At 32.9% G+C, this 17,017-nt stretch overlaps 1 protein-coding gene across 5 annotated transcripts in view; it reads right to left on the bottom strand.

Moving 5' to 3' along the window:
- Positions 1-11,561, bottom strand: part of LOC143049723 (uncharacterized) — a 36,291-nt gene extending 24,730 nt beyond the window's left edge. For 3 of the 5 annotated variants that reach the window (XM_076223407.1, XM_076223409.1, XM_076223412.1), the window contains exons 1-3: positions 11,247-11,561; positions 5,157-5,860; positions 1,019-1,193 (exon numbers count right to left, since the gene is read on the bottom strand). In XM_076223407.1, the coding sequence (XP_076079522.1) occupies positions 1,019-1,193; positions 5,157-5,860; positions 11,247-11,283 (916 nt within the window). In that variant the 5' untranslated portion in view covers positions 11,284-11,561. Of the gene's footprint in view, positions 1-1,018; positions 1,194-5,156; positions 5,861-9,975; positions 10,131-11,246 lie in introns of those variants that run through there. The other 2 variants (XM_076223410.1, XM_076223408.1) reach the window with 2 other exon arrangements.
- Positions 11,562-17,017: the final 5,456 nt, after the last annotated feature.

Raw genomic sequence — 17,017 nt, 5'->3', positions numbered from 1 at the left:
AAACAGACTATAATATATATGTATTGAAAAGGGTGTTTAAAAGGTATTAAACAGGTGAAATAACAAAACGTTAATTGATTAATCTACACATGTCATAACAGGTTCAAGTACCTGTTAATTAATAATGTATTTCTTTTTAATCATTTCAATTGTCAATGTATCGAATATGATTGAATTATTGACCAGTGTGTATTACTATAAATATAAACTTATTGACTAAATAGACGAAATAGAACAAAAAACTAATGATATAAAGTTTGATCGACCACTTAAGTATTCATAGTCAGAACATTTGTATGCTTTTTATTTAAGTATTGAATGCTTCTTTTTGTAACTTTATTGGGGTGTAAAAGCTTTGACCGAAGTATATTTTGTATGAAGCGCTTCATTCTAAAAATGTACGCACGGTCAACGCTTTTACAACCCTATGAAGATACAAAAAGAAGCATTCAATACTTAAAATTACATTTTTTAGCTAGGATAATGAAAACACAAATTTTTTATTTTTCTTTATTTAATTCACCTGTGCACTTTATTGTGGGACCTCGTGTTATCATGAATGATAAGTTTTATTGAGTAATGCAATTGCTTAAGGAATAACATGTGATGTGCAATTAGCCAATCAGAATAACATATTCTAATGAAACATACATCTAATGTAATTATTAGTACAATGCCTACATTTATTAATCTGTTGGAGACTGCAGAAATGTAAATTAAATAACATCCATTGAAGAATCCATTTTCATTAAGTATAACAATGTATAAATTTAAAACTAAACTAAAAGATATTTCGGCCAAAAAGTATTTCATAGTGCAGAACTTTCAATAATTGCTAAGGCTGTTTAAGTGTTTACTCTGTAAAATTTCTTCGACTTCAAACCCAATCTGGACTGAGGTAGGCTTACAAAATATTCTTGTTTTCAGGGGGAGAGGAAGTCATTTGCCTGAACTCAGGAACCCACCTGGAAATGGGCGTGTAAACTTATTCAACGGGGTTTAAAATCAGTGTATTTACCATCTTTTACATATAGATCAGCTTCAAATGTATAGTGCTTTACAGTGACTTCATCTATAGGGTAGGATTTCTCATCAATAACAAGTGTCCCTTTGTACATCCCTGTAGGGACCTCTAAGTCTTTGGAGTAGTAACAATCTGCTCCCTCTGACCATGTTAGCTTCAAAGGTTCTTCCTATCAAAAGAAAATTGTTTGTTATTTTTATTAGCTCATATCTAAATATAAAACATTCATACATGTACATGTATCTATGATTACCAGTATATATACATTGTATCAATACTGTAAAATCAGAAATTATTGTGATTTTTTTTTATTTTGAATAGAATTCGCCGTTTCAGAATCAAACAAATCAAGATTTTAAAAGCCTTTGATTGAAACTGAACAGAAATTAAATTATATTTCAAATGCAAGGTATCATTTCATTTTAACAGCTCATGTTTACTTTGCTTTTCACTCAATGTCACAGGCTGACAGACCATTGCACTTCAGCGTAACCACCATCACACTTCATTACAGTTATCAACAAGGTAGCATCACCATGTCACCTGATCACACTTCAGCTTTTTAACCAAGTTACACACTTCAGAGTGTAACCATCAAGGTTCAAAGTCCTTCATATAAATGAGCCTCCTCATGACATGGGGTTTGTGATTATGTGATAACTTTGTCGTTTTCATAGTATCATGTATTATATATGTCTCTGATAGTATTATTTACCAGACCAAATATTTCAGGATCATGTGTATATATGTATCTGTTTTGACACCCCCATTAGGGTCTTCATATATATGACTTCGTATTCTAATTCCATTTTGAACGTTTTTACAGAGACATATCATAATATAATATACAATGTTCGTATTATATATGTCTGCACAGCATTTGTGAAATAAGGATACAGATATAGATTATTATAATACATTTTATTTGTATCGTCTTTATTAATTTAAAAGTTCGTAAGAGCGTCCTGAATGAAAGATTTGTTTGTTTGTCTTTACAACTTCATATTTTATTAAAGATGCCAGTTCTGTGCATCCATCTAAGATAACCTCCTGCATCCAATAGCTTTGAAGTTTTCCACAGTCTTTTTAAGGTGCTGTTCTTCTTCAAATTACTTGCATAAATTTTGAGAGTAGCCCACATTAGTTGTAAATAATTATCGCTTTTATAAATTAATTAATTTTTGAATGGCTTGAATTGTACCTCCTGAAAATGGTTGAACATGTCCGTTCGTTTTCTCCCGGGTAGGTAAACATTTAGTGTGACTCTCTCGGTGACTCTAATGTCACTTAATCATGTGTAATCATGATAATGTGTGTGTGTGTGACCAGACGATTTTGAGACGGTTCTTCTTTCCATACTAAAATGTTCACCGGAAATCAATAAAGTAAGACTCAAAATCGTACATGGGCGTTAATTCCGCATTTCTTTTGGTGTCATACCACCAATTAAAAGTCCCTATCTGTTCAACCAAATTTTGCAATTTTCACAGCTTTCTAAATATTTTACCTTAAGTTTAACTTCATAGAAACTAGGTATATCCTGAATTGTACAGGTGTCACCTTTCTGCATGCCAATTTTCAACATACATTCAAAATCATATAAGAAAGCAGAGAGCTTCCGAAAGGAGGTACCACTAAAAATAACCCCTGGTTTTCTGGAAATCTTAAATTAGTATACTATGGAGCGCATTAATCCTCAATTTTTAATGCAAACTCATAGACAGGTAAATTTTGGCTCAAAATGGTCTTAATATATTTCTCTTTCAACAAAACTTTCATTTCTGCAAATTTGTTTGTTAGTTTAGGTGAACAATGATATCAAATGCACTTTTTTTTGTCCGAGTAGGCCTACTTTCACATACGTTCTAAATTTGAGGGAGTAATTGGTGGTATGACACCTAAAGAGACAAAAAAGTTGATTAGAAATCTTTTATTTTGCTTTATTCTTAATCCTTAGTCAATTTGTAGTTAAAAACAGCCTATCTGAGCATTATGCGACTTATAATAAAAATTTCACAGCTCAATTTAAACTGACTGTAATGTATGACTTTGATAGAAAATACTTGAAAATTTCATTTTGGGCTACAGGAACATAAACTTTCAATATCAAGATCATTGTTTACTGATTTTTTCTTGTTTGTTCTACTTCTTGAAAGACTTCCAACAATTTTTTCAATGAATTTAGTAAAAAATCCAAGGTATTGAAGTGTCAAGGAATATTGACCCCCCTTTTTTTCATCTGGTGTCAGTAAAGTACTACAAATTGATCAAAAGTGCAGTCATGGTCATTTAACTGTGTTTATTTACATCAGTTAATAAAATTTAAGATATAAAATTTTCATTTGGAATAATAAATGGTGCTTTTGTGAGTTTCTGCAGTGCTTACATTAGGCTATGCTATCTGCCAAGTACATAGTATGACGCAATGCTATAAGGGGTAAAAATCAAATAATTTCATTTAATCTGCATGACAAAAATTTTTTGGAGGTAGTAAACAACTTATGTTTCAATGTTTAACACCACAGAATAACTTTCTGTGCATTTATAACATTATTTAGGACATTTTTTATATAAAAGCATATTGTCAGGATGGGAAAAGCTAAAAATAGGACAAACTCAAGTTTTAGGCTCTAAATTTGCAATATGTGACATTTTGCCCCCAAAAAGATTTAAATGTGGCTACTATTATCTCAAATGATCAGTTAAGACAAAAAAAAACAATTGTTTTCTGATTTTGATGTTTCACCGCATTTTGCTTAAGGTGTCATACCACCAATTAAAAGTCCCTATCTGTTCAACCAAATTTTGCAATTTTCACAGCTTTCTAAATATTTTACCTTAAGTTTAACTTCATAGAAACTAGGTATATCCTGAATTGTACAGGTGTCACCTTTCTGCATGCCAATTTTCAACATACATTCAAAATCATATAAGAAAGCAGAGAGCTTCCGAAAGGAGGTACCACTAAAAATAACCCCTGGTTTTCTGGAAATCTTAAATTAGTATACTATGGAGCGCATTAATCCTCAATTTTTAATGCAAACTCATAGACAGGTAAATTTTGGCTCAAAATGGTCTTAATATATTTCTCTTTCAACAAAACTTTCATTTCTGCAAATTTGTTTGTTAGTTTAGGTGAACAATGATATCAAATGCACTTTTTTTTGTCCGAGTAGGCCTACTTTCACATACGTTCTAAATTTGAGGGAGTAATTGGTGGTATGACACCTTTTTTATGTGATCTGTGCGGCAAACTTCTTTCCATGATCACCGAAGAAGTTTTAATGTCAACGAGCATCTGTTGCAGTAATACAACTACAGTATAACTAACTAAGTCGGAGAGGGTTAAATACTTCCTATATTTCTAGTGTGCTGCATAACAGGGTTGCGATCCACTCCCGTTCTCTAGAACGGGAGTGGATCGTAACCCTTGGCTAGCGAAGATGGTAAGACAGGCGCGGATCCAGAGGGGGGGTCCGGGGGTTGGAACCCCCCCTTTTTTTTGGACGATCAATGCATTTGAATGGGGACATGTAATTGGAACCCCCCCCCCTTCCCCTTTGTCCTGGGTTAGGAACCCCCACGGGGGGTAACTTCCTATTATTGTGTATACGGGATGTGCCAAAAATATGGGTCATAATTTTGCGAGATTTTATATAAAAATTACCCTTCTTTTTAATGACATCCTATATTAAAATGCATTTACGTTTGATAACTGTATATTGATTTGGGGTATGATCTACATATACGTATATACTTGAGCGTATATATAACGATAAAATATATGTGAACCAAACGATGTCAATTCATATATAAAAACTTACGGGTAGCTGGTATATTTATGAATTATGAGTGATGATGAGTTAGTGCTTCTATAAGCATGGGTCATATTTTAAATATTGTATATAAGTATAGGTCATTCTTACTTAAATATTTATATAACTATAGGTACTGAATTTCAGTGAATGTTATATTAAAATATGTACGTTTTTTGAGACAAAAATGGCACACCCCTACCAAAAAAATATCGAAGTTACCCCCCGTGGGACCCCCCCCCCCTTTTTTAAATGGCTGGATCCGCCCCTGTAAGACTTATACTGAACATCGCTTACTAATTTAATATCCAACCTACCATTTTATGTGATGAAAAGAATATGATCTCGTTTGAAGATACCGGAATTGTTTTTGCCCATCTAAACCTCAGGTTTGCCCTTTGTAAAGATGGTGACACCACCTCTTCCTCTCGCTTCTCTGGCATTTCTTCTGGTTGGTTTTCCTCTTCTCGTTGGTCCTGTGTTATGAAAATCCCAACTTCCTCTCGTGTTGAGTTCAAACTATCATGTAATAATTCTTCATGAACTGAATTTTTCTCACTTATTTCACTATCATTAAATAAATTTTCACTGAAAATGATTTCACTTGTTTCACTTTCGAATTTTTCACTTGTTTCACTTTCAAATTTTTCACTCTCCTTAAAATCCGAATCTATATCATCGTTTTTCTCTTCGAAATTTTCCGATTCCTCCGGCGAAATATCGGTAAAGGTGTCAGCTTCTTGTGATGCTATTTCGTCGCCGTCTTTTTCGTCTAAATTTTCCTCTGTATTTTGTATTTGTTCAGTAGAATTCTGAGCTAATGCAATTAACACTTCTGGTTCGGGGTCTACTGATGAACCGTTGTCGGTTGACACGTGTTCAGTGTCTTTCAACTGTTGTGTCAAGTCTTGTTGACACGTTTGTGAATCAGTGTCCTCCTGGGTTGACACAAGTTGATCTTCAGAACTTTTATTTTCAGTTGATGTCGTTATTTCATTTTCTTCGCGTGTCTCTGATAATCCTGTTCAAAAGAAAGACTGTAAACTGTATTTTCAAATATTTGCAGTAACATGTATTTTTCAAATATTTGCAGTGATATGTTTTTCAAATATTTGAAGACAAAGCACTACAGAAATAGTTTTCGACATTTATATACAAGACACTTTATCTATACCTTGTTTGTGCAATTTCAAATTATCGATAACGTCGAGATAAGATATTATGAACTTATAATACAGATTTGAATAACTGAAAAAAAGGTCATGAAACTTATTTTTGCACGCCAGACACAGCGCATCTTCTGTACTAAAGACTGGCCAGTGACCCTTGAATACAAAAAAGTTAAAGACAAAAAAAAAAAAAAAAAAGTGAGACCGCAAGTATATATATACTAAAGCAGACGTGTGTAAAATGTTAGTTGAAAAAAAAATGATGACTCAGCGATTCGATTATTGCAGTAAAAATATTTTATATCTTATCAATTTATAACATATTATAAAACTGTCGTTTAAATCCAACTTTCATGGTGCATTATAAAAAGTATATATAGGTAACCAATTTGGTGTTGAAACAAAATGTTGACAATGTTGAAGACATTCTCACTGGGGTAAAGCTGATGACCGTAACTGCATTCACGGTCATCCCAAGATGTCGGATGAAAAATTAGGTCAGTTTCTGTATTGTCTGTTAAAGTGTTTTTATATCATTTTCTTTACACATCATACATTGAAACGATGTAATTTTATAAAAGAGTCACTCGAAAAATCACTAATTACTTCCGAGAAATGTGAATGAAACGGGAAATTCAATTTGAAAAAATCGTTAAGATGACCGTAAATCATAATCAAAATATTTTCAAGATGACCGTAACATAAAACAAGGATGACCGTGATTGGTAAAAAGATGACCGTAACTCGTAAAGGATGACCGTAATTTGTAAAGACTGACTTTAATTTATATAGGACGACCGTAACTTTTATAGGATGACCATCAATTCTAAGAAATACAGCTTTTTTGTTGAGTTTGTCGATCTCAATAGGGGCTCAGTTAGCGGATATAAATATGTTTCATAAATTTCTTTTTTTAAACAATAATATAATTGGCCATATTTAGGATTTATAACAATGATAGTAAATTGCATATTTCTCGTAAACAATGAAATATTTATTGATATCGACAGCGATACGACGAAAATTTGAAGAAACATGAATGTGTCCCTAGTACACGGATGCCTCATCTACACTATCATTTTCTATGTTTAGTGGACTATGAAAATGGGATAAAACTGTAATTTGGTATTAGAATTAAAAAGATCACACCATAGGGAAAATGTGTAGTAAGTTTCAATTTTATTTAACTTGAAGCTGGACAAACGGACAAACAAACAGACGAACGGAAGAACGTACGCACAGACCAGAAAAACATAATGCCAATAAATGGAGCATTATAAACATTAATAACACATACGAATATTTGGTAATCGAGCCCATGTGTATGGTTCCAGAGGAAGCAGATTAAAATCTTAATTTGTCTTGATACATGCAAGCGGAAACACTTTTGAAATAGAACAAAAGAATCGAAGCTCTGTGTTTATCGAGAAAGCGATAAATGTTAACTGTAATGTCTGATGTAGTAACAAAATTTTAAAAAGTTAATAGAAACAAATAAAACGACAATTTTCTTATTTTAAAAACACCATTTGCATAAGTTTCCAATGTATCTATTACATAGTAATGCAAAACAATAAGATATCAAGTCGACGACATGGTTCTTATCGGGGCCTTTTATAGCTGACTATGCGGTATGGGCTTTGCTCATTGTTGAAGGCCTTACGGTTACCTATAGTTGTTAATGTTTGTGTCATTTTTGTCTTTTCTGGATAGTTGTCTCATTGGCAATAATACCACATCTTCTTTTTTCTATATAGTATCTATAAGTTGGATGTAGAAAATGCATAACCTCCGATTTTTTTTTATCACGGACGGAGAACATTTCAATCTTTTAGTTCAGAAATTTTTGTGTCTGCCCTTCCATTATGTGAATCAAGAAAAAATTCCCCAAAACAGGTAACGATTGTATCGAAAAGAGAAAAATCGAGTGCACCTTTTTATGTTGGGGCATGTTTGTGGTGTATATTTTGTCTTTAAAACGTACAAAGCAAGAGTATTTTATATAGCATCTCGCTTCAGATTCTATCATTATTATATATCAAAGCTACAGGTTGACTTTATAACGTAAAAAAATGACAGTACGAAAAGATGAAATATATGGGTCAAGTGAGATACCTATCTAATGAATCACAAAAACAGAGTAGGTGTGTTCGAATAGCTATGTTTTCTAAAAGTACTTGACGACAGTCTTTTAATTTGGATGATGAAAATGGAAATCTTCGAAGAATATGATTTTCTTGTGTGTGATAACTAGGGTTTATAATCTTCAACCACTGAAAATGTTTAGTTTGCCCTTCCACGAAATATTTAATTAGAATTTTTTTAAATGCTTAAGAATTTTCAAAAATTCCATCTGACATCTGAACAGACAATATTTTTAAGTTGAATCAATGCAGACAAGATCATTAACTAATGCTCATTAGCTAGTAGATACATTTGTCTTTTAAAATATAACTGACATATAACGATCGATCGTAATGGTGCTATCTGGATAAATTTATCAGTTTTCAAGAGCAAAATTGGCAGAGCGTCATCCCTACAATGGCTTCCATTTCTACGATTGTGAGCATGAACTGGCGTAATGGGGAGATAATTTTGAAGAAGTAGAATCCTGACTGTATGAATAACATTTCTGTATATATACAAATTGACAACGTTCCGCCTTGTGATACGCTTTTCGTACAATACTATTTTAAGGATCTACTTTGCTGGAGCTCACCTTCACTAGTTTATTCGAATGATATTTTCAAAATATTTCTGTTATTTTATTTGCACGACAAAATGAAAGACGATATAATATCAATGGTGTACATGCAATTTTTTGGTATTTTTAAAAATGTGTATTTATTATATGTCATTAAAAGGAATCCCAGAAACAAACAAAAAATTTTTGTCGAGCAGTTGAAGGCTGTGCACCGCAATTTTTTCATTATGCTTGTAAGGTGTCATTTTATCGCGCTTTTGTAGCATGTTTTCCCTTCCTGTTCATTTGCATGTCTTTTGGAAAATTCATTTAAAAAATTAAACCCTCTACTGTAAAAAAGATACATATGGTAATCTTTGCATTTGAAGCACGTCTTATTTTCTTCTACCTATAGGATAAACTCTCATATTAATATGTGTATACCAACACGATTAATCATTTGATACAAAAAGATAGTTATATAAATACGGATATTTCTTAGAATTGAGGGTCATCCTTTAAAAGTTACGGTCATCATTTACAAATTACGGTCATCTTAAAAGCAGTTACGGTCACCCTTGTTATGAATCGCTGATTCTGTTACGGTCATCTCGATTGTGATTTACGGTCATCTTGGCGATTTTTTCAAATCGAATTTCCCGTTTCATGCACATTTCTCAGAAGTAATTAGTGATTTCCGAGTGATTCTTTTACAAATTTACATCGTTTCAATGTATGATTTGTAAAGAAAATGATATAGAAACACTTTAACAGACAATACAGAAACTGACCTAATTTTTCATCCGACATCTTGGGATGACCGTGAATGCAGTTACGGTCATCAGCTTTACCCCAGTGATTCTTAGACCGGCAGACAATCATTGAAAAAAAAATCTTGCATAGTAGCTAAATGTAGACTTGAGGTAGTGCCTAGTCCTATCAAAAATAATTCATAGCAATCAGACAAACAAACATGCCAAAGGAATAAAGTAAATTCATAATATAACTACCCACCGTTGGATTTCAATATTTTTCTGCATGACTATTTTAGTAACACGAGGAAAAGAGATTATTGGACGCGTTAATTAAAACGAATACCACCTAATTAAATAGTCATTCTAATTAACCTTCCTGAAATTAGACAATAGCAACATATTAATTTAAAATATTAATATGGATCAATTTTCCAGACGACCAATTTTGGCTTTTTGACATATAAGGTGACAAAAGTATTTCATTTAAAAAAAGATTAAAAATATGATATCTATATCTCTTACGACTTACCCGGTGGTATGGGGTCATCCATTGCTAGTATGGACTTCCAAAATTATTAATTTAACAATAAATCACTTGTTTAAAATTCGGTATGGAATTTGTCCGACACGGACCAAATATTGATCATTGCAAACATATACAATAAAGACCTGATTATTATATCACACAATGGTAAGATTCATGTATTTACACGCACAGCACAGGTACCATACATTGTTTTTTACACTTTAATAAAATGTGTATTGATTGATTTTTAAAATGGGTAGGTTTCAAAAGTAATTTGTGCAGGTAGTTAAATATTTGCATAGCGTTTTCACATTGTTTAAGTACATTTTTAAAGGGAAGACGACCTAAGATAAGCATGAAGAAACCATAATCTTGAACCCATGTCTAAAAAGAAGAAAAGACAACCTCGTCAGTATATTGATCTTATGTCATATCTTTATGTTTTGTGGTGTTGATGGCAGACCTTGGATAGTTTCTATTTAATATATTAAAAACTTTTTCAGACTCAGGACATCCTAGACAGCTGACAGTGGCGGATCCAGAACTTTTCCTAAAGGGGGGGGGGGGGGGGGGGGGGGGGGGCTGACTGACCTATTAAAGAGGGGGCCCGCTCCAGTCATGCTTCAATGATTCCCTATATAATCAACCAAATTTTTCCCACGAAAGGGGGGGCCCGGGCCCCCAAGGCCCCCCCTGGATTCGCCTATGGCTGTCAATAGCGAAATAGAATTGAGAATGGAAATGGGGAATGAGTCAAAGAGACAACAACCCGATCAAAGAGCAGCGGATAACAGCCGAAGCTGAAGACTGCATGTATGTTGCCATTCCGATGTCTTTGGTTTATTTTTGTCGTTGTATTACTATCTCATTGACGTATGTAAAATACAAATCTACCTCTAAACAAAATAAAACTAAGGACTGCAACGGGACAGGATAATGTTTTGAGGTGCAACAAATGGATAATAAAATCGAGAATGGAAATTGGGAAAGTGTCAAAGAGACAACAACCCGACAATAGAGTAGACAGCATTCCCTGCAGATTCATCGGCTATCACTTCGCCTTATGTTTATATTGCTAATAATATTAGAGATCACAATGGTAAACAATAAAGCACATTCCCCAATTAAGTGCAAAGAGAGTATTCTGTAAAATACTACCCTCATGTGTTTTATAGTATCACTACAGTATTAATTCTGCTAATCCGATGCTAGCAAAATATGTCAAGAATATCGCACAGGAATAACAATATACAATTAAACTATCTTCGACATACCTGAGACTGCTTCCGCCATTTTTATGAAAGAAAGCATTAATTCCACAGAAACAATCCTTAATTGGAAAATCGATTTTGGTGGTCAGAAATATACATCCCATTTATTTCATTTCCACCTTTAATTAATCTAAGTCATATATTTCATCGGAGACATTTTGTCATAGTGACGACAATTCCAGGTATTTTGATGACACGTACAGAATGTCAATGGAGAAATATTGTCAATATTATTGAATCCAATTGAAGTATATCACATTCCAAAATCACCAATATTTCTGCATTTGAAAATTGAGATTTGCTGATCATGTCAAAATGAAAGAATTTTACCTCAACAAACAAGTTTCCAATCTCTGAATTCACTACATAATTAATAATTATTGTGAATATTTTAAAACTTATTTACATAGCAAATGAAACTATTGATTTTTTGGATAAATATCATTAAATAAAGTGTCAACCGATTTAGAATTAAAATTCATTGAAGCGACCTCCTTTTAATTCATAAACAAATTGAATTGCATAATTCAAGGATTTGTATTATCCTATATACATATTTTAATATTATTTGAAATTTGTACGGATCTATAGTTTTGTGTATAGAATAATTTGAATGTACAAAACCATTGTTTCATATGACTACAACACACATAGATATAATGCTTTTGAAATGTTCTGACTGACTTATCGAAGGATGTTTGATCCATTGATTTTGAAATGTGCATAAAGAGGTACATGTATACAAACATATTTGAAAGAAAAAAATGAGGATTGGGTATATATTAATCACAATCCCTCTTGTTAGGGTATCATGCCATCATATATTATACGAGAAGGACATAACCCATAACCTGTTTTATGCCAACAATTTGTTTTAGAATAAATGTTTATTTCCGATGCAAAGACCCTATGAATGAATTAATATTTATTCCCCTCCCCAAAATGCATATATCTAATGATTTGACAACTGTATCGTAAGCGTATCCCTTGTGAATAAGTCTGATTAAAAGTATGGTAAGCTATTGAGGTGAATGACGACATTTGTGTGCTTTGTCTAGAATTTAACCATAAACGATATATCGATGGAATACAAGATACTTGAATATGTATGCGCGTTGATTTATATCATAACGGATCATGCCCTTGCGTGTACCGATGATACAACATTACAAAGGGAAACAGGAAAGGGCAGTGTTTGTTGCTATCATATAGATTAACATGACAAATCTCTTTAGTGTAATGAATTCTTACATAATTCTTCATCAAAGAAAGCCAAAATATAATTAATCTATATATCTCTGATTTCGTTATCCTCATATGATTTACATATATACGAGCACGCAAATTGATATATTATATAGATTTGAACTAAAATCAGATAGGCGCCAAAATATCATCCAAATATCTAAAAGAGTTATACAATTTTTGTTGTTCGACGGTTCGTGGCTGATTTTAGACATACGTTTGAGTTTTGCGACAACACAGAAACGGTCCGCAATGAAGTGGTGCACAGTAAGTTCCCATTGGAATTCCGATAACTTGGCGATATAAGGAATCTCCATAGCAAACGGAAATACTATATATAGAAAAAGCTCAAGTGCTATTATCATAATAAAGGTGGACCAATTGACATAGTTCTTTTATTTTGTTGTAACTAAAAATGACACAAAAGAAGTTGAACGTATATATTCATATTCTTTTTGAATGCCCACTTAATTGGGATTGTGATTTTTTCTGAATGAGATAATGAGGTAAAGTGGTATATAGGGTAGAAAATTCAAAACTTTGAAAAGATTCTAATGCACCAATTTGAGTATACCAACGAATTTTTGACACTCCAAAAGTAAATAATTCCACTAGTGCCGTAGACCTTATTTGAAAAAAAAAATATTACTAAGTTGTAACTATGCGTGAACTTGAAATTTGTAGATTTTAATCTTACCTTTTACATGCACGGAATAAAAGCCACAAATTTACTAAGATACGAGATCTTTAGCTGTATTTCACTTCGTGTTACGTGAACAAACAGTACGCCAATTGTTAAATAAACTTCTTACCCAGTGTAAATATTACAGAAAAGACATTCCTTGCTTTCAAATATGAACGTAATAAATATAACACGTGTAATTATTAAATATCTACAGACTGTTGACATACAGGTCGATATGACATACGAAATAAAAGTATATACTGTCGACAAATTTGTCGATTTGACATGCAAAATAAGTCGAAGTTCAAGTTTGTAAAAGTTAAAAACAGGCCGTTGTACGCTATCATGAAAATAGAGAAAAGAAGCGAGTGGGCAATTGAAAATCGAATCTAACAAAAATAGACAACACTATTACAAAAAAGAAAAAGCAGCAGCACAAAAGAAAAACTACAAAACAACAAGTATTACACAGAATAATCCATTCATTCGCATCTGATTCAAATATAATATTACCCGTTCTGGTTCGACCATATATGATTGTGAACTTTATATATATGAACCAATATTCAAGCTGCACCTGCATATTGAGTACTAATAATATAGCTCCAAGTTGGTGTGACATTACATGGATTGATTTTCTTTTTAATGATTTCCTTGATAGAGGGCTTTTTATACAAGGAAGATTTACTTCGCATAGTGACAGACGCTACCATTGAAGCTAAAACTCGAGTTGTAATCTTCTGGAATATCCGAGTTAATACGTATTTTTATAATTAGAGTGTTTCAGTCTTTATTTTTATACCCGACCTACGATAGTAGAGGGGCATTATGTTTTCTGGTCTGTGCCTCCGTTCGTTCGTCCGTCCGTTCGTTCGTTCGTTTGTTCGTTCGCTCGCTCGTTCGCTCGTTCGTTCGTTCGTTCGTTCGTTCGTTCGTTCGTTCGTTCGTTCGTTCGTTCGTTCGTTCGTTCGTTCGTCCGTTCGTTCGTCCGTCCGTCCGTTCGTTCGTTCGTTCGTCCGTGCATCCGTTCCTCCCGCTGCAGGTTAAAATTTTGGTCAAGGTAGTTTTTGATGAAGTTGAAGTCCAATCAACTTGAAACTTAGTACACATGTTCCCTATGATATGATCTTTCTAATTGTAAAGCCAAATTAAAGTTTTGACCCTAATTTCACGGTCCACTGAACAAAGAAAAAGATAGTGCGAAGCTCAGGTTAAAGTTTCTGGTCAAGGTAGTTTTTGATGAAGTTGAAGTCCAATCAACTTGAAACTTAGTACACATGTTCCCTATGAAATGATCTTTCTAATTGTAAAGCCAAATTAAAGTATTGACCCTAATTTCACGGTCCACTGAACAAAGAAAAAGATAGTGCGAAGCTCAGGTTAAAGTTTCTGGTCAAGGTAGTTTTTGATGAAGTTGAAGTCCAATCAACTTGAAACTTAGTACACATGTTCCCTATGAAATGATCTTTCTAATTGTAAAGCCATATTAAAGTTTTGACCCTAATTTCACGGTCCACTGAACAAAGAAAAAGATAGTGCGAAGCTCAGGTTAAAGTTTCTGGTCAAGGTAGTTTTTGATGAAGTTGAAGTCCAATCAACTTGAAACTTAGTACACATGTTCCCTATATGATATGATCTTTCTAATGTCAATGCCAAATTAAAGTATTGGCACCAATTTCACAGTCCCATGAACATGTAAAATGATACTGTGAGTGGGCCATCCGTGTACTATGGAAACATTCTTGTTTCAATGTAATTTTTGATAGACTGGTGTTGATATAATTCTTCGGAGGCAGACCTAGAGGGGGAGTAGGGAGCCCCATCCTCCCCCCTTTTTTCGGAAAAATTTGGTTGCTTAAATAGGATATAACTGAAGCATAACTGGAGCGGGAACTCTCTTCAGCTGTCATCTTTTGAAAATTTCTGAATCCGCCACTGCTATTTAATAATTGTCTTTGGCTATAGTTAGCCTATAGTGGTGTCTAGATATAAGAAGATGTGGTATGAGTGCAAATAAGACAACTCTCCATCCAAGTAAGAATTTATTAAAGTAAACCATCATTATGACTGTACTTTTAAGACTAACTATTTGATTTTCAAGTTTGATTGCAAGCTTGGTTTTTACCTATTTTTGTGAGATTTAGGGGTTATAGAATATTGAGAAAATAATAAAGATTTTGGTTATAGGCCAAAATATTAAGAATTAAGTAAACTGGGATGCTATACACAAAGAATAGACAATAATTAACAAAACAAAGGAAAAAAGAGAAAATGACATTAATAATGGAGAATATAGAAATGATCATCAGCCTTCCCATTCAGCCGGTAGGATATATAGCAACTGTGTATACATTTACTGAATTTTAGGTCTCAACATCATGCTGAGATCAAATCGGACGAGTGCGTATAGCCAAATACAATCAATACGTGTTTGCTACTATATTATTACAACCGACCTAAAACCTTCAAAACGGGAACATACTTCTGCAAATTACCTAGAAACTACATTCGTAATCACAAATCTGCACGATTTTATTTATTGAAATACACACACCTACATGTTTTTGAATTGATCGAATATAAAGTTGATCTTGAAACAGATTATCAAGATGTTTGAAAGTGGATTACATATAACCAAATAGCATTAAAATCGAATCATTATCACAGTCTGAACACGAACTGATTACCAAAAATGCGTTGTTACGCGGAAAGCGGTTATAAATTGTATACTAGAATATGCATATGTACTGTAGGTATGCAACATTAGCCCTTAAACAGCTACCATAGTTATTTTATCAATCTTTTTCGTTTGATTTTAAAAAAGATTTTTTGTTATAAAAAAAAGCTTTCACGTAAAAGTATGATGTAGCACTCGTGTGTTATAGAAATAGTATGATCTCAAGAACTTACTTGACTAGCCAGAACCCTTATGTTATGGAGGTGTAGGCTATCTTGCTTTAATATCGGACCAAAATAGAGAATAACAACCAAAGAATACAAAGAGAAAAAAAAATAATGGTAAAAAGATACAGAAAATAAAGAGAAATTGGCCGAAACAATATAAACGGAATACAAAAAATGAGGACCCGATCCCGAAGCTCACAATTCTAATTCAAATATAAGAGCTCTGATCGATTTAGTAATACTCCATATTACGTATGGAGTAAAACGAAATCAGAGTTCTATATATTACATAGATTGAGACCCTCCTACGATGTTATTTTCTTTTATAGACCGTTAAATGTTGAATGAACTCATCATATATATATATATATATATAAAGAAGATGTGGTATGATTGCCAATGAGACAACTGTCCACAAGAGACCAACATGACAAAGAAATTAACAAGTCAATAGTTTGAAATTTGTATGGCAGTCCTCTAAGATTTGTATGAACATGCGCCTATTCTAACAATTAATGATTAAAAAACTAAACAAATAACACAAAGGCATTTTATAAATAGAAAATAGGTTATAAAACAAAAGATCTGTATATATATATACGTATAAATTATTCAAGTACTAATTTCACGGACTAACCTTGTTTGCTTTAGTTTCATTAACTATTCATGAAACGAAATTCCATCTCCCATTTCTAAATATCCTACGAAAACTAAGACCTGTTTGATAGAAACTGACTTTTTAACTCGTGCAAACAAATGTCTTCACTAGTTCATTGAAAATCCAGGATACACTCCGATTAAATGTACTGATATGATGAAAGTTGTATATAATCATACAAAAGGAAATTTAAACAATTATTCCAAGCTTTTAATATATTTAAACGAACACTATAAGAAAGTCGCACGAATAATGTTAAAAATCTTTATATAGTTAAGGTGG

Source organism: Mytilus galloprovincialis, chromosome 10 (genome assembly GCF_965363235.1).
Source record: "Mytilus galloprovincialis chromosome 10, xbMytGall1.hap1.1, whole genome shotgun sequence".
NCBI classification, from domain to species: Eukaryota; Metazoa; Mollusca; class Bivalvia; order Mytilida; family Mytilidae; genus Mytilus; species Mytilus galloprovincialis.
This window is presented reverse-complemented; position numbering and strand designations above follow the sequence as displayed.